Source organism: Apus apus, chromosome 2 (genome assembly GCF_020740795.1).
Source record: "Apus apus isolate bApuApu2 chromosome 2, bApuApu2.pri.cur, whole genome shotgun sequence".
Taxonomy (NCBI): Eukaryota; Metazoa; Chordata; class Aves; order Apodiformes; family Apodidae; genus Apus; species Apus apus.
Window position 1 is genome coordinate 24,154,673 of NC_067283.1, and position 23,307 is coordinate 24,177,979.

Sequence of the window (23,307 nt, forward strand, 5' to 3'; positions counted from 1 at the left end):
CCCCGCCCCGCCCCCCGCGCTGGGCTGATCTCTGCCCATCTGACGGCACCGCCGCCTCAGCCAACCGGCGGCCGCGCGCCGCGGCGTGACGGCGCCTGCCGGGCGGGCAGGGGCGCCATTGGGCGGGAGGGCGGCCAGGGGCGGGGCGGGAGGGCGGCCAGGGGCGGGGCGGGAGGGCGGCCAGGGGCGGGGCGGGTGGAGCTTCGCGCTCACCGGCGGGGGCCGCGGGGCGGAAGCCCCAGGGTCTGTCTGCGGACGGTCGGCGCGGCCTCTGAGGGGGAGGCTGCGCCCCGGCTGCCCCCGCGGCTTTGCCCGCCGCTGCGGGGCTGCGCCTGAGGCCGCCCTGGAGCTCCAGACCTCGAGGCGCCGCGGCCGTGCCGGGCCCTGCTGCCCCTGGTGTGTGCGCAGCGCCCGGCGCGGCCCGCTGGCCTGTGCCTTCTTCCCCTGAAGCACCGCTCAGCCCCGCGGGGCTGCAGCAGCTGGCGGGGGAGACCGTGCGCGTGTGGAACACCCGTGCAGGGTGATAGCCCAGGGAGTACGCTCGTGTGGAGAACGCGCATGTCAACACACAAGTTCATACCCAGACATCACACATGAGAGACTTGGGCAGGAGTGGCTGGAAAGCTGCCCGACGAGAAGGACCCGGGGGACCGGCTGGAAGCCCGCTGAGTGTGAGCCGGCAGGGTGCGCACGTGGCCGAGAAGGCAACGAGCCAGGAGGCTTGGATCAGAAAGTCTGGCCGGCGGGAGTAGGGAAGTGATTGTCCCTGTGCACCTGGCAGTGATGAGGCAGCACCTCGAATACTGTGTTCAGTTTTGGGCCCCTCACTACAGGAGGAATATTGAGGTGCTGGAGCAAGTTCAGAGAAGGGCAACTAAGGGCAACTTGTGCTCATAAGCACGAGTCTTACGAGGAGCAGCTGTGGAGCCGGGGTTAAGTCTGCAGAAAAGGAGTCTGAGGGGAGACCTTACTGCTCTCTACAATTACCTGAAAAAGAGATTGTAATGAGGTGCAGGTTGGTGTCCCAAGTAGTAAGTGATAGAGCAAGAGAAAATGGCCTCAAGTTGTGCCAGGGGAGGTTTAGACTAGATACTAGGAAAAATTTCTTCACCAAAAGGGCTTTCAGGTGCTGGAACAGGCTGCCCAGGGAAGCAGTGGAGTCAACATCCCTTGAGTTTACTTAAAAGACATGTAGATGTGGTGCTTAGGTCACAGTGGTGGAGGTGGCAGTGCTGGGTTAATGGTCAGACTTGATGATCTTAAAGGTCTTTTCTAACCTAAACAATTCATGATTCCATGTGTTTATCCCATGTGTGGTCACCCCACCTGACTCTATACCCATGTGGGGGTGACATGCATAGGTATAAAACTTGCATGGAAACACCATGCATGGGTTGAACTTGCCTGGGGTTGAAAGGATGTGGATGTGCATGAACTCACATGGGAGAACCATGAGTGGATATGAACTCATGGGGACAAGCAACGCACAGGATAAACTCATCTGTGGAGAAGCATGAGTGGGTGTGAGCTCATGTGGAGATAATTGTGAGAAATGTGTGGGAGAAAAACTCATGTGGCATGTGTGGGTGTAAAATGCATGTGGAGAAACTTGGGGGGGGGTGATCATGTGTGGGGATGACCTGCACCAGGGGGTTGCCTGGGATAACCCGTATCAGGTAATCCACCCAGGATAATCCATACTGGGTAACTCACCTGGGATAACCCACACCAGGACAACCCACCTGGGAGAACCCATGCCAGAATGACTCACCCAGGATAAGCCATGCCAGAACACCCACACAGGATGGCCCATCCATGATAACCCACACAAGCTGACCCATCCTGGATAACCCACACCCAAGACTCCACATGGCACAACCCACTGGGGACAACCCACCCACGGTAATCCACATCAGATTACAGGCAATAGGCTGTACCATACCAGCAATGTCACTCAGGCAGCTGAGTACACACACACAGTTTGCAGCAGAACAAGGTCAGTCTTGCATACAATAGGACCCTGCCCAGCACACACTGCAGTGATTGATGCTTTGTTAGGCCTTCATATGCTTGATGATCGCACTTGCAATATCACTTAAAAGCATTTCACAGATGGGCCCCTACGCAGCTGTATTAAGAACAGTAGATTTTTGACCAGTTTTTATATTAAAAATAGGTAAATACGTACATGTATTTGCTTCCTTAATAAGTATCTTTCGTCTCTTTGTTTAGGTATATTCAAATCAGGAACACTTTCACATCTGTTAGGACAAAGTCTATTAATAGTAACTTAGCAGCACGAGAGACTGTGCAACAAGTTTTTCGTAAATGTTCTCTTACCTTCAACCCATTCATTCAACAGACATACTGTCGGTGTCTCCAGTGAAGAAACATGAAATATTTCAAATGGAAAAGATACAAAATGGCTGATACATTTAGCTCTTTGATCACTTCTAGATTGCTAATCTGTAAAGAATACTCTTTATCTGATTATTTAAAATGCCAAGTGTTTTTGAACACTTTAAAGAGCATAGTTCTTCAGGAAATGAGTCAAACATCGTGTAACAGCAGCATCTGGAGAGCCTTTATCTATGACACCACTGCTGGTGTGCTATGCATTTCATTCTCATATTCAAGGAAACTAGTTTTGTATAGCCGCACAAGTATGGCCTGTTGGTCAACATCAGATCATGCAGATTCACTTCACCACAGCAAAAGGCACCCCATTCTGGATGGGCCCTCTCCTGGCTCACAGTGAGGCCTGAACTTAAAGGTAAACAATCCCTCTTATCAGCACACTAGTCTGACAATTAATTATTCTGCTTGATAAAATTGTGACTCTTTTTCCACCATGTAAGTGTCCAGTTCCTATTTTGCCTTTAGCCTTTTGCCTGGCTGGAGTGCTCCACTTGCAGGTCTTTGCTCCACCAGCTAAACAGTTACTATTACAAAACAGGGCTTGTTAGATAAACTATAGGAGTTAAGCTGAGTATTGACAAAGGCATCATTTTCAGGCTTGCCATTCTTGCAGTTGCTGGTTGGGGTTTTTTTGGTACAGATAAGAAGATTGTTTCTAGTATTTAGGGTGTTGGATTCCTCTCTGTTCCAATTCTACATTTCCCCACTTTCATATGAAAGGTCTGTACTCACCTTCCTTGTGGAACCAGGTTCCAGAAGCCTGCTGGGACTGAGTAACCGGGCTCTTCTTACTTGATGACTCCGCTGACACACACCTGGAGACTTCTGCTTTGCCATGACTTAACAGTTCCCAGCTTTCCTGAGTGATTTCCATGGTGCACTACCTTAATTTGTGGTCACCCTCCCTATAATCCCCTCTGATACTCTTCCTTCACACCTTGCAAAGATGAGCCTGTTACTAAATACTGCTTTTTGGAAATAACACCTGCTTGGTAAGACATTTGATGGCACTTTCATGCTGGCTGCAGCAATAAAAACAACAATCATCACTTGTTGCAAACAATTTATTAGGTAGTAATAAATAAGAATATAGCAGAGAGAACCATACAGCAATAAGGCATATTAATACTATTGTTAAATATACAACTTGACACACATTTTAACATTTTCCCTCTAGTTTTTTAACAAAGTGCTATGTAGAGAAGTGTATTTCTGATACCAGTGCCAAGTGGTAGCAAGGATGCACTATGAAGGGCCTGACTGTTGCATTATTTACCTTAAATAAAATACAACCCATGAAGATTTACTGTTATTTATGCCAGTGAAGTTTAAGTAGAAAAGTATAGCTTGCTAAGAAGATTACAAAATATAAGTCTCCTGTTCACTTTTTTTATCTGCTTACTACTTTAATTTCTTAAACTGCACTTACTCATAGTAAGATATGAGTAAAATTACTACACAACAGCACAGTTCCTAACATTAATTTTAGATTTTATTTGAAAACTTAGAGTCAAGTGCTAATTTTTATTTTTTTAAAAAACTTTCCTTACAAAATATTGCACACTGCTTTAGCATGCAGTTTACATGGAAGAAATAGTCAAGTGCACTTAAAACCCTGAAATACAACCAGAAATTTTAAGGATTTGTGTTATGGATACTATTATATTGTACAAGGATATGTTTCTGCCTGCATAGGGTCCCACCTTACACTTGGGACCAAACTTGTTGAGACCAAATCCTGACTCTGCAAAGAGCAGGGAGAATGCTTAAAATTGCATCTGAGTTTCTTGCATTATAAATCTTGATTCCTGAATCCTGCACTACTTGTAGCCCCAGGAAACTGAAGTAATGAGTACAAAAATAAGTGTAACAGAAATAACTTAGTACCTCCTATATGAGTTTTACTTACTGCACGTGTTGCAATCCAGGGTAAGATTTATTAAACTTTCTGAAGTCCTCTGAGTAAGATTAATTTGTAAATCTTTATCTCCTTCCATATATACATTTTGTATTGCACAGCAAAAGTAAAAACACTTTTTTTAAAAAAAAAAACACACATGCTAAACATTTAATATGGCTTCTGAATTATTTAAAGTATTTCCCTTTTGACATCCTCATGCAATATTTTAGGATAAATATGACTACAAGGTATGAGAAAGTTAAGAGTAAAAATAAAGCCTGCTGTAACATTTGTGAGAAACCAAATAAAAATCAAGAGCTTATCAAAAGTAGTTGCTCAAAGGTTTAACTGGTCTTTTAAGCACACTTATCAACAGTCTTAAAAATAAAGTGTGTCTACAAAATACTGTAACATACACAACTGCCTTCACCTTCCACAGAATGACATGAGGTAAACAGGTTAACTGAGACTTGTGTAATGGCATTCGTAGTCCCACAGTCCTCTGGGAACAAAAGCCTTACTTGGTTTATGTTCATCCAACTCAGTAAACCATTTACATTTCATTAGCTTTATTGGTTAAGCTAAAGCCCTATAATAGTTTATATATGAAACACAAAAATATTTATAAAAATAGCAGATATGTTGTATAGTTTTTTAAAAAAATATAAACCATGCACAGCTTCTGTACAAAGTTAAAAAACTGTACAAATTTACTTTTCTATCGTGTAAAGTTAATGTACATGGAAGTCTTCTGTTACGATGAGAAATAAGGTGGGTCTTGCTTAGCTGCAAGATGACGTTTTGTAGCTATTGTTCATTTCCATCATTCATTTCTTTCACTTGGCATTAACTGGCCATTTAATTTCATCAGAAGTTTTACGACAAGACCTGCCTATATAATGGTACACAATGAAATTCTATCAGCATTTTGGAACTATTACACAATTAACTTCAGTATATGACAAATGCAAGTAGATAAAAATAGTAAGTTAGATGTTGCACCATCTTAGAAATAAAGAATAAAATGTAGATTTTTCTCAGTTTTCAATCCCTTCCCCTAGAACCACTTCAATATATAAGAATCACAAGTAGCTACTATCAAAGTATGCAAGAAACTTAAAGAGGTAATTTTGTCACAACATATTTAACATGTTGTATTGCCATTGCTGCAAACTGTGGGTAAAACAAGCATTTTCTGTCAGAAATCCACAAACACCACCAAAAGTTGCTGGTAGCAATTGCAGTGAAGTTGCTTTTCAACACTGCCTTTACAGATCTTCAGCTTTATCCAACCTCAAACTCTGCTAGTATTGATAGCAAAGTTACCAGCTCTAACTCTGTGTGAGGGATTTGGCATGTGCAACAGTTTAAATTTAACAAACAAAAAAACAACCCCCCCAAAAAAGTTTACCCTAATTTTATGTATGTTGAAACCTAAAGGCTTCACATGCTAGGAAAACAAGCTAACATTCTGAAATGTTAAAAAGAAAGTTTAAGATAAATTTTTGGGGGGCTTGGGGTTGGGCTTCTTTTGCACTGTACAAAGGTGGTCAATCTCTAGAAAGAAGAGGCACATATCTATTTTAGGAAAAAATAATTGAGCATAAAGGATGAAAAATTATAAAGCTTACCTGTTTGGTATGCACAATAAAGCTCATTTTGTTTTCCAGACTGTGGATTTGAAAACATGTATCACCATCTCCCAACTGCCACATAAAGCAACCATACTTTAGGCTGAGGAGTAAAGCCTACAATGAAATGTAGGACACTGTCACTCAGAAAATATACTCCATACTTACAACCCAAACTTGTTACTTCACTTAGAACAGTATGTTCCACAATCTACTTGTAGCTTATAAAGTAGTCAAGTGGAAAGATCCAAGGCTTTCCATTAGTAGTGCCTTACAAAGATCTTAACATTTTGGAAATCTCCACATTTAAGTTTAGCCAAACAGTCATAAGTGAAATTACTACCAGCACAAAGAATTTAGGATAACAGAATTAAGCTTAGGAGATGTTACTGGCAGTTCACTTAAGCTGACCTTTGTTTCCATGTTGAGGAGGTGCAGCCCTTTGACATTTACTCCTACATACACTTTGATGACTTTATGGCTACTTGAACTTGCTTTGGTGAATATCTGTCCTGTGAAAAAAGCTGCTCCGTAAGTAGGAATTTCCCAGCAATTCTGCAAGAACATGCGCTGAAGGTGATGCATCTCTTTACTTACACCTTCACTGGTGCTGAGATTCTAAAAATAAAAGAACAATGGCAATCAACAAGTCTTCCCAAATAGCTGTTGTTATTTAAAGAACAGACATTTTTTACAGCATGATAATTATTGAAATCCCTCTAAATGAGTATTTTCAAAGTGCTTTCCCAGCAACCATCTTCCTACATCTAAATTAAACTGTAGAGCCACAGAAAGGCTCAAATGCCACAGGAGACTGAGGCAGGAAGCAGACACCTGTACAAGCTTCATAAATCTGAGCCACAGACACCTAACCTCTTTCAGAAGTACGTCAGGACTCATCAGGTTATCATAAGCAGCTATGTACCCATCTGAAACTAAATGCATCACAATCCTTAACACTAAGCATTATTCCTCTTTTAATGGATCCAATCCAGTGAGGCATGGTAAGATGATCCAGTACCTCAAATAAACGTTTTATTTCTTTTCCAAGCAAAACAGAGGTGTAGATTTCTTTTCTTTAGTGGAACCTTCCTACAGAATAAGACAGACTTCTGTTCCTTCCTCTTCAGTAGAGTGAAACAGTCACAACAAAGGACTGCTAGAGTGCTCCTGCTTCAACACAGACTGATGTAAAATACCCTAACAAACAAAAAACTTGGCTGGGCCACACATGAGATGAGAAGGAACAGGCACAAGAGAGAACACAACTCTTCCACAGTTAGAGGCCATGACTGTGGTATGGTGGATAGGACCAACCTCTTTGGATCCACACCCTGAATTACATCTTTCCCAAATTCTACACAGCCATTTCAAAAATGTAAAATATATCAATATCTTTGGAACAAAACACTGCAAGTTCATTCCTCTTCTCCCATACCCCACACCCCAAAATAACGGCTTAAAAGCAAAAGCCAAGAAAGCTATGCTCATTCTTACATGTTATCTGATACATGAAAGACTGTGACTACTGTGCTATACCACAGTCTTAGAAAGACCTTCATCATCCCCTCCCTCATCTGCATTAGAAAATAAATGAATGATCTGCTAGCTTCTGACAGAACAGGTCTAGGCACCACGGGGAAGTTTATGATTGAGTAACCTCATCTCAAAAGACAGCAAGGCCTGAAAACATTCCCTGGGTCCCTCTGCAGTTTCCTGTAGTGATGCATGTCAGCTGGTACAGTTTGCTTTCTGACACAGCTCCCTTTTCCCACCATTTTTATGAAGCTCACGAGTTTAATCTTCAGGTACCTCTGCCCCCATTTGAAACCCACAGCCCTCAGTTAAGGTATCTGTCTTTTACAGAAGCAACTGTCCACATTTAAATTTTTTTCTCAGTTAGCTGCTCTAGTTAAAGGAATTTGTGTGCACACACACACTTCAGCAGCGCTAATAGATCCCTAACATACAAGCTGCACTGGCAACAATAACTTTGTGGATCTACCAGTACAGATGTGAAAATGAAAGAGTAGATTATTCTACATGTATGCCATGTATGGCAGTACCCTCAACACACAGTTAACACTGAAAATAAATTAACAAATGACAATTATTTTCTTCTAACAACCAGATCAGCTGTAACTGTACAAGAAAAACAGCATTCCAACAACCCATCCCAAAAATTCAGAACATACATACACACAAATAGAAGCTACATTTGTAGCTTTATATACCGGTATTTTTGTACATTAGCTGACAATCAAGTCAAAAATGTTTAAGGCAGGGTTTTCTACTATTTGATTATCTCACCTTGTATTCATGAAGTATCCTGTTTGTCCAATGAGGAGCTTTACTTTTTAGTTTAGTTATTGGTACTATAGATTTAAGATTTTCTTCACTAAGAGAAAAACAAAGCAGAAAAGGTTTTTCTTCACTAAACAAATTAAAGAACAATGTCCACCAGTCTGTATTTTCTAGTCACATGCTGAGCTAGACAGTCAGCTCCTAGTCTATCTTGCTTCCTGTGGTGAGAAGCTTTCCTAAAAGGTTAGCTAAGGCTTCCTAAGATATAGTGTAATTATCAGTTAATGGAGATCCAGCTTTGTGTTACACACTTTGTGTCATGCATTATGGACATGGCAGGGAGAGAAAATGCCAGCAGAAGAATGTGTGACTTAACTTGATTACAGACCAATTAGGTGAATTCCAGTTTAAAAGCCAAAACTACATATGAACAGACATTTACACAATATAACATGTTCAGAAAAGATGACAGCTTACAGATACTCTTTCCCTCACTGCTGTACTTAGCACAGCTGAGGACTTGGCCCAATTAACTTCCACATGAAAATTACATATTACATAACACAAAAGTGAAGCTATTTATATAAATGTGCCTTTAAAAAAAAAAACAACAAAACAAAATACAGCAAGCAAATGACACTGTAAAGAAGCCCTTACTAGTTAGCTTTTATGCACAATTAAGACAGTCTCAAAAACCTAGTTACACAACCTATTTAGCCATTTTTAAAGTATATTTGTCAGTAACCGCACATATGATCTACCAAGCAAAACCCCTGCACATGACAGTGCAGACAAATCTTTAAGGTCAAGGATACCCTTCTACGAATGTTGCCTGGATATATTTTTTAAATGACAAATCTTTTAATAAACATTTATGTCAACTACAAAAAAAAAATCAGAATATACATCTCTTCATTTGTCTGAAGAAGAACACGTCAAGGTATTTCTCAACATCCTCATCTGAATATGGATGGCAAGCACACCCAAACACCCTTGATGCTGCTTATCCAACCCAGCCTATCTTTCCAAGTAGTCCTGTCTATGGTGTCAAACACTTCCACTGAGCAGGACCCACTTAGAACCCCTCAGCTGATTTGCCTCTGTGTGGAAAGGAACACTGGCTCAGCAGCTGCTGGGATTCAGCAGGCCAGTTTCGTATTAAACCGAGCTGTGTTTAACTGCACACTCCTCTTGCAGGTGGGCACTCCCACTCACACCCAGTTCTCCTTATGCTCCATCTACCAATTGTGTAACTACAGGACAAGATGGGTCAGCAGCTGAACCTACTGACGAGCGCACCCAAAAGTTTTCCAGTCAGTGAGCTCATTCACCTAGCTCACTCTAATGGTTCAGTCTCTACACCTAACAGAAAGAAGAGAAAGGAGTGAACAGTGCAGGCTGTACAGCCAGCCCTTTCAGGGGCAGCCCACGCTTACAGCAGAGACACTGTAGCAGAAAATGCACCCTGAGGTACTGATGGTAGAGAATACAATTCATAATAATACCAATAATTAATAACAACAACAATAATAATAACAACAATATTAATACTACCAAGACAGTTCTATTGGTGATGTGAATGGGAGGAGGTGAGAAGTACAGTGCAACCCAGAACAGCAGCTGCTACATGAATGAACTGAGGTGGAGATGGTAGAAGGTGCACACAGTAGAGAAATGGAATCCTGATGTGCTCAGATACTGTTGTGGAAACATATGAGGGAGGAAAAAGCTACACTGAAGAACAGCTCAGCTACTGTTGTGCTCCAAGCAGAGAGGAGAGGAGGGAAAAGTACCACCTGGCAGAGCACTACTGGTGATATGTTTCTGACCAATCTAGTACAGCAGTTCACATACAAATGAGAGAACACAAATAACTCTGCATAGTCTGTCCCCTTCAAAGAGGGAGGAAAGCCAATTTCTGAAGTTGGTCTAATTGGACATAGTATGAGATTTCTTCAGCATTGTACAGTCTCAGTACTGTCAAAACCCTTCATTCACATGAATACTGTTACTCATTTTGGTTTTACTGTATCTCAGTATAGACTTACAGAATACATAACCTCCACCCTCTGCCTGGAACTGCAATATTTTTTCAGACCCCACGTCCAGCTTTTATTAATGCTATGGTGGTTATGTGATTCCTCTGAATTAGAACTCACTGATGGAGAAAAATAATAAATATATCATACCTAAACTTTGAGAGTTAGTAGTAAGTGCTATCTAAAAATACATAATCTAAACCCATCATTTTAAGTTCTAAACATACATACTTACTTTAGAAATCCCTGTTTATGTTTCTTGCTCTCATAATTTCCATAGACTATTTGTAAAAGGAGACTTGCCAGTGTGATGAGTTTGGCGTCAGGTGATGTATAGAAGCCTTTCAGTAAATTATACCTAGCTTCATCAAAAAGGATAAGAATAGCCAATGGATCCTCAATCTGTTAAAAAGATTTAAATAATATTATTTCTTTGTAAAAGAAAATGAGCTTAGAAACTATAAATACAATTTCTCACTGATTCAGAGACAGAAGACAAAGGAATGATCCTGCCTGAATTGTGCCTTTTTGTCATGCTTGGTAATAGAAAAAGTAACATCCTTTCATTGCCTTAATTTGACACTTCCCTGATCTAATACACTTTAAAATGCAGGGTGACTAGCATACCATGCCCAGTCAAAAGGTTCACAGAAATACTGATATGTTCCCACCCCCATAAATCCATTTTGAATGCTAAATTTGAATAATCCCATTGAAACTGACCAATTAAATCTCTGAAAAATCACAGCACAAGAAAGAGAAATAAAATTGGGCAGGTGGTTTTTAGCTGTATGACAGACAGAGACTGAGGTACATAGACTTATGAATAAACCAAACCTTGGGCAGGTGAGAAAGAGAGAGAGAAGAAGGAAAGGGTGGGAAGGCAAGAGGGAGAGAGGGCAAGAGGAGAACCTGAAGACTCAAACTATTACAGAAAAGGAGAGGAGAGGTCCCATTTAAAGAAGTTTGGAAAATACTACAGTCATTAAACACATGAAGTGTTGAAGGTGAAAGTGTTCTGGCTCTGACCATGATTTCATGCTATTACTTCCAAGTGCAGACCTTTTTTTCTATTTCCAGTGGAAGTCTCACATCTCTTCTCAGAAAAAGCTGTGAAGTTTCTCTTTGAGGATCCAAGTTTGTCAGTTCAGTGAATATTTCAGGCCAGTCTCGAATATGCTGCAAAGGCTTGTGATATGGCTTCAGTTGGAGGCCTGAAATACAAGGTTTTGTTTAGAAATTAACAGAACAACCCAGCGCACACACAGACACATACATATATGATTAAATGCTGCATCAAAACCAGAGTATCTGAAACTGAGAACTCATTAACAAATGTTTTCCCCTATGTTTTCTAAATTGCTATATATAAAAGATTTTGTAAATACAGATTTATTGACAAAACTCTCAGCATCAATTCAATAACTGCACTAGTGATGAATGACCTTCCTTGTTACTTACTGAGGTTCTCAGAACATATCCAGATTGTGAAGTACTGCTGAGTTTCTTGAGACAAACGCATCCCCTCCATTATCTGCTGGACAGTGGTATTGTTTCCATGTTTCAACTCCACGGAGCGATATGACCCATCCATACGATAAATGCGTGCCTTTTCATACTACATACAAATTGAAACATATTAAACAAAGAAATTGTTAAAATCCTTACTGTTGGTGCTTCTGAAGAGGACAGCAATTTTATCACAATTCAGCAACATCCATACTGTTCAGAAAAAGAACTCCTGCATAGTTACTATTTATCAAAATTGCTTAATTCATGTCCTATGCAAGTTCTTTTACTCTGCTTTTTACTACAATGACTCCAAGAAAGATCTTAGATATTATGAAGACTTCACTTCTGTTGAACTCTAAGTCAAGCAGCCATTTAAAAGTTCCCTGAGAAATCTGGGCTCAACTGCCTGTGCATACCCTGAAATGTTCACTTCACTGTTACCGGCAGGTAATGAATTATTGCCTTCAATAGTGCACATTAAAAAGACCTGTTTTTCAGAAGGCAGCACCACCCTTTACACAGACTCTAGTACAGTAAGACTCCAGTCTCAAGAATATTTTTTAGGACTTGTACAATATTACTACTAGCAAATAGTTTCCCCCTCCAGAATTCCCATAGCTTTCATTGAATTTTATGAGGGCCCATAGTATGCCTCCTGAAAGACTGACCTAGATATACAATAGGTGCTTAAAGCATATAACCACGAGTCAGAAATCAGCAAAAACTTCTCGTTTTCATCTCTCTAACAGGTTAAATGGTTCAGCTGCTTGAATAAAAAAAGTTGCGGGAACTTGTTACTTCCCATCTTCAAATCTACTTCATCTTCACTAACCGAATTCCTAAAAATTTCTGGAAAAAAAAGATGAAGGCCTTGGAAAATGAAAACTGACTAAAGATGAGGCTTGAATGGAAGATGTATTTTTTGCTGCAATAGTCACTGTGACTCCTATTGCAGTAATTTCTACCTTTTTATTTTTATTTTAATGTATTAACTCAACAGCAGTACTTTGAAATCTACTTAAAATGTGTGCATTAGTCTTTAAAAGTCATTAGAAGCTCATCTGCCATTTGATCAACTGCATAGTAAGAAGCCCAAAACAAAGGAGGTCAATGCCTTCATTAATTATTCACTCATATGAAGTGAAGATAATTTAAAACATTTGAAAACGTGACAGGTTTACTACCACTTACCTACAGAGATACAAGTTACACCTTAAATCAAAGAAAAGAAACGGTTTTGTATCATTGGGCTAATTTCAAATCTACTTCAGGATGAGACAAAGTGCATTGTAAATTTTGTTTACTACCCTGGTTAGATCTCCACCATTTGCCAAGGAAGCCTACACTGACTAACTGTAGAAGCCTAAATGACAATGCATAAAGAAAGATGATGGTTCTATGATGAAAATTAGACATAAAATCAGTAGCTGATGTGATGTTCTTACAAAGAAGTCAAACATTCGATTTAAAGTCTTCCATATATTTCTTGAGCAATAGACAAAAGCATTTAGAGAGACAAAATGTCAGTTTGTCAGTATTTACACTAATAATTTCAGTATACTGCACATTTTCAGTAACAGCTATAAGTGAGCCTAGCTCTTCTACAAGTTTTATATGTAAGTTAAATATAAATTTTAAACTATTCAGAAAATGAACTCATACAGGTTTATTTATGGCTTCCTTCAGGAGCTTTGCAGTTTCTTCCCACTCATTTTGTTTGTTCTCTTCACAGACATTTAGTGGAGATCTTCCTTGTTGATCAGTAATGTGCTACAAACAAACAGAAACACTGATCATACATCGTTTTCACTGGAAATAGGTAAACATTTACACATTTTTTGACACCACTAAAATCCTTGATCCTAGGGTTCAAACATTTAATTCATATACAATGGGAAAAGCAGAGGTAATGAAAAAATGTGTTTACACAATGTGACTGAGACAAAATATTTCACATGCACAAACTAGAAAATGTTGCTAAAACTGCTATTTCTATACACAAACAGAACTTACTCTGTCAATTTCTGGATGATTTAGTAGAATTTGTACTATTTCAGCGTGTCCACCTCCAGCAGCAAAATGAAGAGGAGAACTAAGTTGGCCATTCAAAAGATTTGGATTGCATTTGCCTTTCTCCAACAGCATTCGAGTGGCTTCAACTTTTCCATACCTGCAGACAGGTTTAAAGCAGAACAGACACAGCAAATGGAAATTATGTTTTTTTTCAGACAGTCCTAAATATGGAAAAGTGTATTTCCATGCTGAAAAATGTTTAGCTTTGGAATTACACCAATGACAACAGAACATTAATAAGTTTGTAGAAATTAGTTCTGCACTACTTTGGTAACCAGTGGTTTAGTGACCACTTATTGGATTCATTGTAGACAAACTGAACCTTGCTTTAAACAAGCCAAATTTGGGTAGTTGTAGCAAATCAATCATAGCAATTAAAAGAGTTCAGCCTTGTCTGAAAAAAAAAAACAACAAACAAAACCAAACAATCTGTGAGAGAATCAGAGTAAAGCTCCTGATTGTCACGCAGATGGATCCTGTGGATTCTTAAGCATCACACTGACAACTAGTAATTCTTGTGCACACCATTTATGCAAACTTCCTGACAAACACTAAAAATCACATCTATTTGTGGGGGTTTTTTTAAAGCCAGGTTTGATTTTCATGTTATTCATATCAGACAGTACATTTTTAGAACAGATGAAAGCTCTCAAGCACTTAGATACTGTACCGTTGCAGTCAGACAAGTGGACCTCCGTAGATCACCTAGTCCACCTTCCTACTTAAAGCTTTACCATCACCATGTGCTCAGCTCAGCTACCTGTGCTGTAGAACTGCTCACAGCCTTTAACTAACAAAGACTGTAAGTTATCACGCTAAAGTGGACCCAGTGTCTCCAAAAGGAATTAGAACAGACGCTTCAGGATAGATGTAAGAGGTGATACATGATACACCCTCCACACCTGGTCTCCTCTGAAACCATTCAGATTGAAATTAACCATTTGAAGAGAAAGACTGCTTTAGGTTTTGAGGTAACACTAACATATATAAGAGTGAAAGTGTAAAAAGTGCAGACTTTTTATTTCTCACTTTTGAGTCTGTATGAGAGATTACATAAACTATTAGCACTAAAGCATAATGATGGCAAGAAAGCATTTGACTGGCAAAACTGTATTAATATGACTCACCAGCATGCATAATGGATAGGTGCCCAGTGATCACTATCCAGCTGATTAACAGAAAACTTTTTATCCAGAAGGTGGCTTAGTAAATCAGAGTCACCTTCGCAAGCACTGCGATGAAGAGGGAAATCATCTACCCACTGGTGTTCCCTATGAATTAAGAGGAAAGAGGAGGAAAACACATTTCAGGAGTATCTCAATAGTTGAAAACATTGACTTTTTAAAAAATTACTAATGTAGCACTAACTATAGATCCACATGAAGAACAAAAATTAAGCTCATGCAGCTCAAACATGTCAGTATTCATACAACTAGTATTTTCGTCATGCGGTAGTCAAGCCGCAGCTGTATTCATTATGTATATCATTCAATACATGTTTATATATACATATAAACACCTCTAAAGTTTATAATTTAAACCTTCCTTGATTTGTCCTTTAATTGTTGTGTTTCAGTACTAAGAGACTTCAAACTTTTTTTTTTTTTAAATATGTATTTATACAGTAAAGCTCTAAAGTAAAAGGAATCGCAATCTGACCAAGCCTACCACATACTACTGTAATATAACAAAAGTATCTGTTAATGAAAAAGGAATGTAACATAATACTTGTCCTCTGTGACACTGCTCATGCTACGTTGCCACTTTTCTCTTTTAGGAATTTGAATCTTTGAATAGTCTGGGGCTCCAAGGCCGAAGTATGGATTTATTACCACTTTGTCAACCTGTGAAGACAGAATTTAATCACCACTGAAAAAAATTCTGACTGAGATTTCGCTAAACAATCCCCTATCCAGGCCGGGTAGTCTCTTGAAACCAAAAGTTATGATAGAAACATTTTATAATTAAAGAGAATTATGTTCAAATGTGAAGATTTGGGGAACTATTTAGCAGTAAGTGTGCAATGAAGAAATCCATTTATATTAAACATAAAGCACACACTCATATCAAATAAACTAATAATTTAAAAATGTATCTATGTTTCACAAATATAAAATGAAAATATAGTTCTTACCCTATTGGTGTACTGAAGGTCAGATCCAAACAAAGGATTATATATACACATATCTGCTTTCTCCAATGCCAGCATTTTACTCTTTATTTCCAAGGCAGTATAACCCATGTGCAATGAGCTCTCTGTTTGACCAGGTTCTATAGCATAGGCAGGGTTAATTACATTTGTTTTAATTCTCTCAAGAGGAGATGGTCTGAATAAAGCCGGGATGGAGTGAGACTGCGTGTGCCGTTCATCCAACCACCTGTAGGAAAGAAAGCTCAAGCTTCAAGTAAGTAAGAAAAAGACTTTTTTAAACCAAATATAGTTAAGCAAATGTATTTGCTCAAACACATTTCCCGCAGACGCAAGCTCTCAAAGAAAAGGAAATTACAAACTAAGGTAAGAAAAGCATTGGTTATAGCCAAAATACTTAACCACACCAACATGTAAGCACTTTGTTTCCTTTCGGTTTATCAGTATTACTCCTCTGAATATACAAATTCTGAAACTTTAAGCAGTTTGTTTAAGGGTAAGCTGCAGTTTCAGTATCTGTGCTGACTTAAGCCCTCTAAAAGTCACATGGTTCATTAGTGAGAAGTGGGAAAAAGCAAAAAATCAGAAGGTTATTTGGTAGTTTCCAAACTGCCAAGCCTCTTTCATGTAGTCTACCTCCTACTTTTTCACAAAGCTGTGCTGAAGGTTATTAATTTTTACGTGCACTCCTACTGATGGTAGAGGAGGCCTTGAGAGCCCTTTTAATCTGAGTTGTTGGGGAAAGCCAGCATTGCATACCTACTGCATTTTTTCTGGCCACATATGCAATGTAACACAGGGCTCAGGATTTTCAGATGAATATATTTTCACTAAATTGCTGAAATATTTTATTCTGGGACACATTTTAACTTAAGAGTTTAAAGCTCAGTTTTTATGTAGATTTTCACACATACTTTCTCTCAAGCTTGTGACAAACATGTACTTTGCTGCAACACAATAAATTCCACTCAGTGATTTAGCCTGGGAATATAGAAAAAAATATAAGTATCTGCTTTGGAAAGATAGATCCACTGACAGCCCACTTGGATCTTGTCTGTCCCAGAACCACATGAAAGGGCGGCAGAACGTGGCCTGCAGCTCAATGCACAGGCTTAGGCCTGGATTTGTCCCGATCCAAGCTATCATGTTCTGTAAAAGCTGTGTTCTCTTCCCTTACTCATAATCATGCAGGGAAGGAGTACTGTAAAACTGTGATCATTGGACTATAAACACCTTCTTGCCTCTCTGAGGTATTTTCAGGTATTTTCTCTAAACGGCTGGCAGATAAATTAGTTATGGCAGTTTGAACCTTTGAAAAGTGTTGTTTCAGATTACATACATAAAAAATAGTCAATATTAACTACTTTCTACTATACTTCCAAGGTTTCTCTCACAACTGTAAAGCTGGTAAAACACCTTAAGCAGAGCTTAGAGTCTGAAGGCACTCATTAAGGAGCAAATGAATGTAACTAGCACAATAGTATACTCGGAAATATTATGACTCTACTAATAAACTGTAAAATCCCTACACACAGAACCTTTATAAGTAATAGCCTGTAACTTCCAACTTTTCATGTTAGCCTAGAGTTTCACCTAACTTTATCAATGCAAATAAGTTCATACATTAAGTAGGTCTGGTATTTCTTTGTTAAGGATACATAAAAAGACCAATAAACTGCTCACGTTCTCCATGTTCAAGCTACTATAAATCTGGCTAAACAACTAATCACCTTTCTTAAAGTTAATTCCCTACCACAAATAATTCTTTATGGCTGGGAAATATATGCTTCCTTTGGAAACAGGGGTTTAACTGAAACGCAAATCATAGTGGTATACATTTAACAGAATATTATTACTAGACTCTGGCAAATACTCTTACAGATGGCAATTACGTCAATTATGGAAGATTAATCATTAATATTTTACATGATTTTACAGAATCTTCACTGTGAGCAAGAACTTTCAGAAAGCCAGATGGATTTATGTAAACACACCATTCCTCAGTTTGCAAGATTAAAAAAAAATAATTTAGAAATATGTTGTCAAGGTTTCAGTTTCTGATAAACAGGAAGGAAGGAAAATGATATCACAACTATTTCCATCTTAATCACAAGAATGCTACAAAAACTACAGATCTGCAAATTTTCTTGTTTAACTTATTTTTAACATATTTTTACTGACGGCTTTACTTACTTATCCAAGGCAATTAACATTCTTGCAGTAAGCGTAGCAAAGTGGGTGCTGGATTCACTGCAGACCCTCATGATGTCTTGTAAACAGTAGAACACAGGGCACCCAGGACTGTATGCATATTTTGTATTATCTAAAAAGGAAACATACTCTGAAGACACATCAACAAGAAGAATACTTCCCCTTCTCCATCTTCTGTTAGTTACACATTCTCAACTAACTGAGAGCATACTCTTAACTTTAGACAAGAGTAACTTATTTTTTTCCAAATGTTAATTGATAGAAATTCCATACAATCCTTAGATAAAAATTCACAGCTCAACAGGGTAGTCTTAAAAACCTTAGTGTTCAGTTACTACTCCATCAGAGAGATAAGCTTCATCTTAGGAATTAAATGTATATCATTGCCAGAAAAAAAACAGACTAAAAGAGGTGTTTATTGCTGTTGGTAACTCCTCAATTGTTTTTATTTGATAGGTTTTATCCTTAAGGTCTATCATTAAGACAAAAATGAAGGAGCTTCCCCAAAAGCACAGACATTTACTTCAGGTTTTTTTTAAAAATAACTTTCCTGACAATCAATTTACTTTGCCTTTTAAAGATTGTATTCCCCCTTATTCAAACAAAACCGTTTACAGACTTCAGTGAGCATTCTTCTCTGAGTAAACAACACTGAACTGAATATCTTATTTACACTTGCGTTCAGTAAATGCTATACAAATTAATGCATATGTTTTCAAATATAAGCAAGTTAACAAATAGAGCTTAAAAACAGGAATGTGTTACAGAAACAAACAGAATGTGTTACAGAAACAAAGTTAATACATTTAAACCTAGTATTTTTCTTAATTTTAAGCAACTTGTTAAAGTTCTAAAGTATTCAGAGAAAGGTTTCCATCTGAATTCAACTTTTCAATTTCTTTCTAATACAGAAATAAAACCATATAGCATATTCATAAAAATTCTTAATAAACCCTCAACTGAAATTCTGCTAATTTGGGTGCAACTTCAGAAATGATGCTCAACGTTACCTTTCACAACAGTTGGAACAATGTACAGTGATGCCTCCTGGCCTGCCTTCTCTCCATCAAGAGGAAACTTCTTCATTAACACTACACGCTTACCTAGCACAGTATTAAAAAACCTCAATGTAAATAATTAACCAACAAAACAAACAAAACAAACAAACAAAAAACCAATCTAGAATTGGCTATCTGAAAGCTTACCAGACTCAATTTTCCTAATTTCCAGGAAGAAAAAAATTATTATTAGCTGTAACCTAAAGAAAGCTAAGAAAATACAAATATGTATGAAAAAATGAAGGACAGAAATATGTATATATCCATTAACATGAAAAGTGACATGACTCATAGCAACTTATTAATACCCCTGATTTTTCATAGAATTCACCCCCGAGACCACCTATCTTAAGGTGAACAAGATTCTTTGTGAAGTGGGAAAGCACAGCTGAATGCTATATCCTGTGTTAGGGGGAACACTTTATTCCTGCAGTAGTATGGCAGTATTTTCCACGTTATCCTTCCTTGCAACCTAAGAGAATTTAATACTTTGCTTGTTTTTCTGACCTCAGCTGCATATTTTAGTAGTGGCCACACGAAGCTGTGCATATCAATGCTTGGGCCTTCTGTCTGAGTCTATTTAAAACTCTGAACTGTGTAATAAATACAGTTTTTATTTTTACTAGACATTCCTCAATGTGCACTAATTCTGCTTACTGCTCAGCTAGCTTTGTAAAGTTCATCTTACTCCAGTTACTGCCACCTAGAAAAATTCTCCTACGCAACTAGCTATTTCTTTCCTAAATTGTTAGCACTGCATTGCCTTCTCTGCACTGACAACCTTCCCAGTATAACCTCAGTATAACCTCACTCACAAAGCAGAGACAAAATACAAAGCAGAAAAAAGTGGTTTAATCAATCGGGAAATTAAATATCCAGCAAAACCAATTTTTCTCAGCACAAGCTGTGAGGTTGTTTGCTAGACCAGTTATGCAACAAAAAATGAAAATGTACTAATCAAATTATATCTGTAAGTGATATAGTTATGCTAGAGATATCTGCATGTAGATGCTGCCTACTGAACAATGCTGGCTTGAGAACAGACTTAAGAAGCAATCAATTCACTAGTTAAAGTGGATTCACTAGTTGAAGCTGAAATTAAACATAAAAAAGCCACTTCAATCTGGTTTAGCAGAAGTTTAGCTATACATCTCAGTTTGAGGTGAAGCAGGAGTACAGACAGGCAAAGTTTCACTTAATGAAAAACTTTTAGTAAGCGTTTTATAGAGTTGGAGGGTAAAGGGAAAAAAAAGGTAAATCAAAGCATTTAGCTGTATAGCTGGCTTGGAGATTTTTTGGTGAGTCTCAAAACATACCTTCTTTTTCTAAACTAATTTAATGCTTTTGCACAATCTTTCCATGCCCATTTAATAAATAAAAAAAATAAATTATATCAACCATAAATCAGATTAAAATGTTTTTACCTTTAATACCCTGATTGGCTGGTGAAATCGGTTTGGTGGCTTCTAATACATAATCCAAGATGCTCTGGGTGATCTCAGTGCCTCCTTGCAGTTTAGTTTCCAGCAAAACTTTCTTTCTTTTTTTCTTTTGGCCTTCAATGGGAACTTCAAGCAACAAAATCTTTCAAACAATAATGAAAGCAAAGGAGTTTAAGCACAAGTCAAACAAGTACAGAACACCTTTTTTTAAAAAAATAAATATCTGTTGTATGACTGCAAAAGCAGTCACAAAATTAACAAAGTACTGTATGTGGAGGAGGTCAGAATGCCCTCCATAACAGTAAAGTTAAAGAGAAAAGGCAAAGGCTGCACCATTGTACTGGGCAGCTCACAGAACAAAAGGCCCTGAAATGACATGAAACACACAGAAACACGTAAGTATTGCAAAACTCTACAAGTCTTCAAATACCACATGTATGGAGCAATGCACAGCAGATATATGATGGACATTTAGAAATGTATGTACAGATATATGACATAATTTAGGCAATATTATTGTCATATTTTCTTTATTGTTATACTATGTATTTACTCTAACTTATAATTTAAAAAGTTTTAATAAATAAAAATGTAAATAGTTTTACTTCATAGGATTTAGCTCGATATTCCCGGGAATTCAGGCTAGCAGTATTTTTTGGACGAATCACAGCAACATACGCATCTCCAAAGTTTTCTGGGTTTCCCATCTCTCCTTCTTATTTTATCACTGGAAATAATGAATAAACAGGAAGTAAAGGTTCAGTTGGAAAAAAAAAGAAAAAAAATCCAGCAGCATGCTAAACTTCAGGATGCACTAATTATATCCACTGCTTCTCTGCATTATTCATTTATTGTCCTTTAGCTGGAGGAACATCAACGGCTGATGTAATTCTGCTTCCTTTTCACAAAAAAGGAAAATCCTACATCACATAGATTTAATACAAAAAACCTTGTTTTCTAACCCACTTCTAAAATAAAAAGAATGTATTTTTTTTAACTTTGTAATGATCTTTCCCATTTCGCAAGCCAGACAAAACACCAAAGAATTTCAGGATTCTAAAAAAATACATGAAATTGAAAAGGAAAACCATTTTAAAGTGACGAGCACTGTAATTTACAAAATAGCTATGACAAACTACTGCACTTCTGTAAGCTCCACAGCAATTTCAAGAAAATACTTAATTTTCCTTCCCCTCCCAGGGGAACACATTCTTGCCTACAGCTGATAAACTGCAAGATAGATTTGTTTACTTGGTTTAACTTCAGAGGGCTACAAACCGGTGCTCAATTCATTCACAGAGCTTCTGAAAGGAATGTCTTCAGTTTTTGCTTTTAGATTCAAGATAAAACTTTGCCTCCTCTTGTGCTTAATTCACAGTGACACTTTTTATAACTACAAAATTTTATGACAATTATAGGGAAAACCTCCTAAGGCTAAATCACATCACATATCAGATTAGACAAAGGTGGTCATGTCTGGCCATTAGCACCTTCCAGCTGATCAGTTTCTTCATCTACAAATGAACCCCGTTTCATTCCATAGCATCAGTAAGCACATGCTTTTTGGAGATTAATCCACCCTCAAAAATTTTCAATGTTACTGTTTCTAGATTATTCACCTCTCCCAGGAGGTCTTCAGACTCCCATGCCCTCAATCCAGTATTTTTGCTGGGATCAGGCTACCTAAAAACATGTTAAAAAAACCCAACATAAATAACAGCATGCACATTTTCATCTTCAGTTCCATACATGTGTTAGATGATTTAGTGGTGGTACTTGGGACAGCAATATCTGAATAGGGACACCCATTTATTTGCATTACAGTAGCACTTAGCAACATTAAATAAGCTCATACTTTGGGATATTAAGTTTTGAAAAGAACGTGGAACAACTATCCCTTACAGGCAGCTGGAAGAAGGCATGTTCCCTGAGTTTCCTTACATGTACCCGAGTATCCCGGGTTTGGGTCACAGGCTTGTGTGGAGGGAGCAGGGCTGGGCCACCTGGGGGGTGGGTGATGAGGAAGTCAGTAAACAGCGGGCAAACTCCCTCTGCCAGTGCTCTGCACCAGATCCAGAGTGGGGTGAGAAAGGTGAGAGACAACCCCGAGAGCTGTGATACAACTCCAGAAAAGAAAAACGGAGGATGAAGAAGGGTGGGGCTGCAAGGACGCGACAATAACGAGGACCAGTTTCAGAAGGCACCACCTGTGAACAGACCCAAGCCCAGGGGCCAGCAACGCGTCCCCGTCCCAGCGGAGGTCCGCTCCCGAGAACACGCCTCAGCCGGACCTCTCCCTGCGCCGCCCGACGGCACCATCGGCAGCCCGGGGCTGCCCTCCTCCGGGAGCCCCAGAACCGCTGGGATCAGGCCGAGGGCGCCCGGCGGGACCCCCGGCCACACCGTCTCGCCAGGCAGGCCGCCCCGCAGGCCCCGCACAGGGAGCGGCGGCGCCAGCCTCAGCCTCCCCCGCAGCGCTGCGACCGCCGCCGCCGCGGGAGCCGCCGCGGGAGCGGGGCGGGCGGGAAGCCGCCCCCGCCGCCTGCAGCCCCCGCGCCGCCCCGCGCCGC

The 23,307-nt window shown here is 39.1% G+C and overlaps 1 protein-coding gene across 1 annotated transcript; it reads right to left on the reverse strand.

Moving 5' to 3' along the window:
• Nucleotides 1–3,466: 3,466 nt before the first annotated feature.
• KRIT1 (KRIT1 ankyrin repeat containing) lies at nt 3,467–22,668 on the reverse strand. The gene is made up of 17 exons (XM_051611464.1): nt 22,357–22,668; nt 21,343–21,464; nt 20,720–20,879; nt 19,248–19,340; nt 18,220–18,349; nt 16,012–16,255; nt 15,606–15,721; nt 15,005–15,148; nt 13,818–13,974; nt 13,467–13,574; nt 11,754–11,910; nt 11,355–11,506; nt 10,528–10,694; nt 8,260–8,347; nt 6,361–6,567; nt 5,950–6,066; nt 3,467–5,210 (listed from the first exon to the last, which is right to left on the reverse strand). Exons 2-17 carry the CDS (start codon nt 21,442–21,444, stop codon nt 5,142–5,144), a joined length of 2,211 nt encoding a protein of 736 aa, XP_051467424.1. The 5' UTR covers nt 21,445–21,464; nt 22,357–22,668; the 3' UTR covers nt 3,467–5,141.
• Between the last annotated feature and the right edge of the window lie 639 nt (nt 22,669–23,307).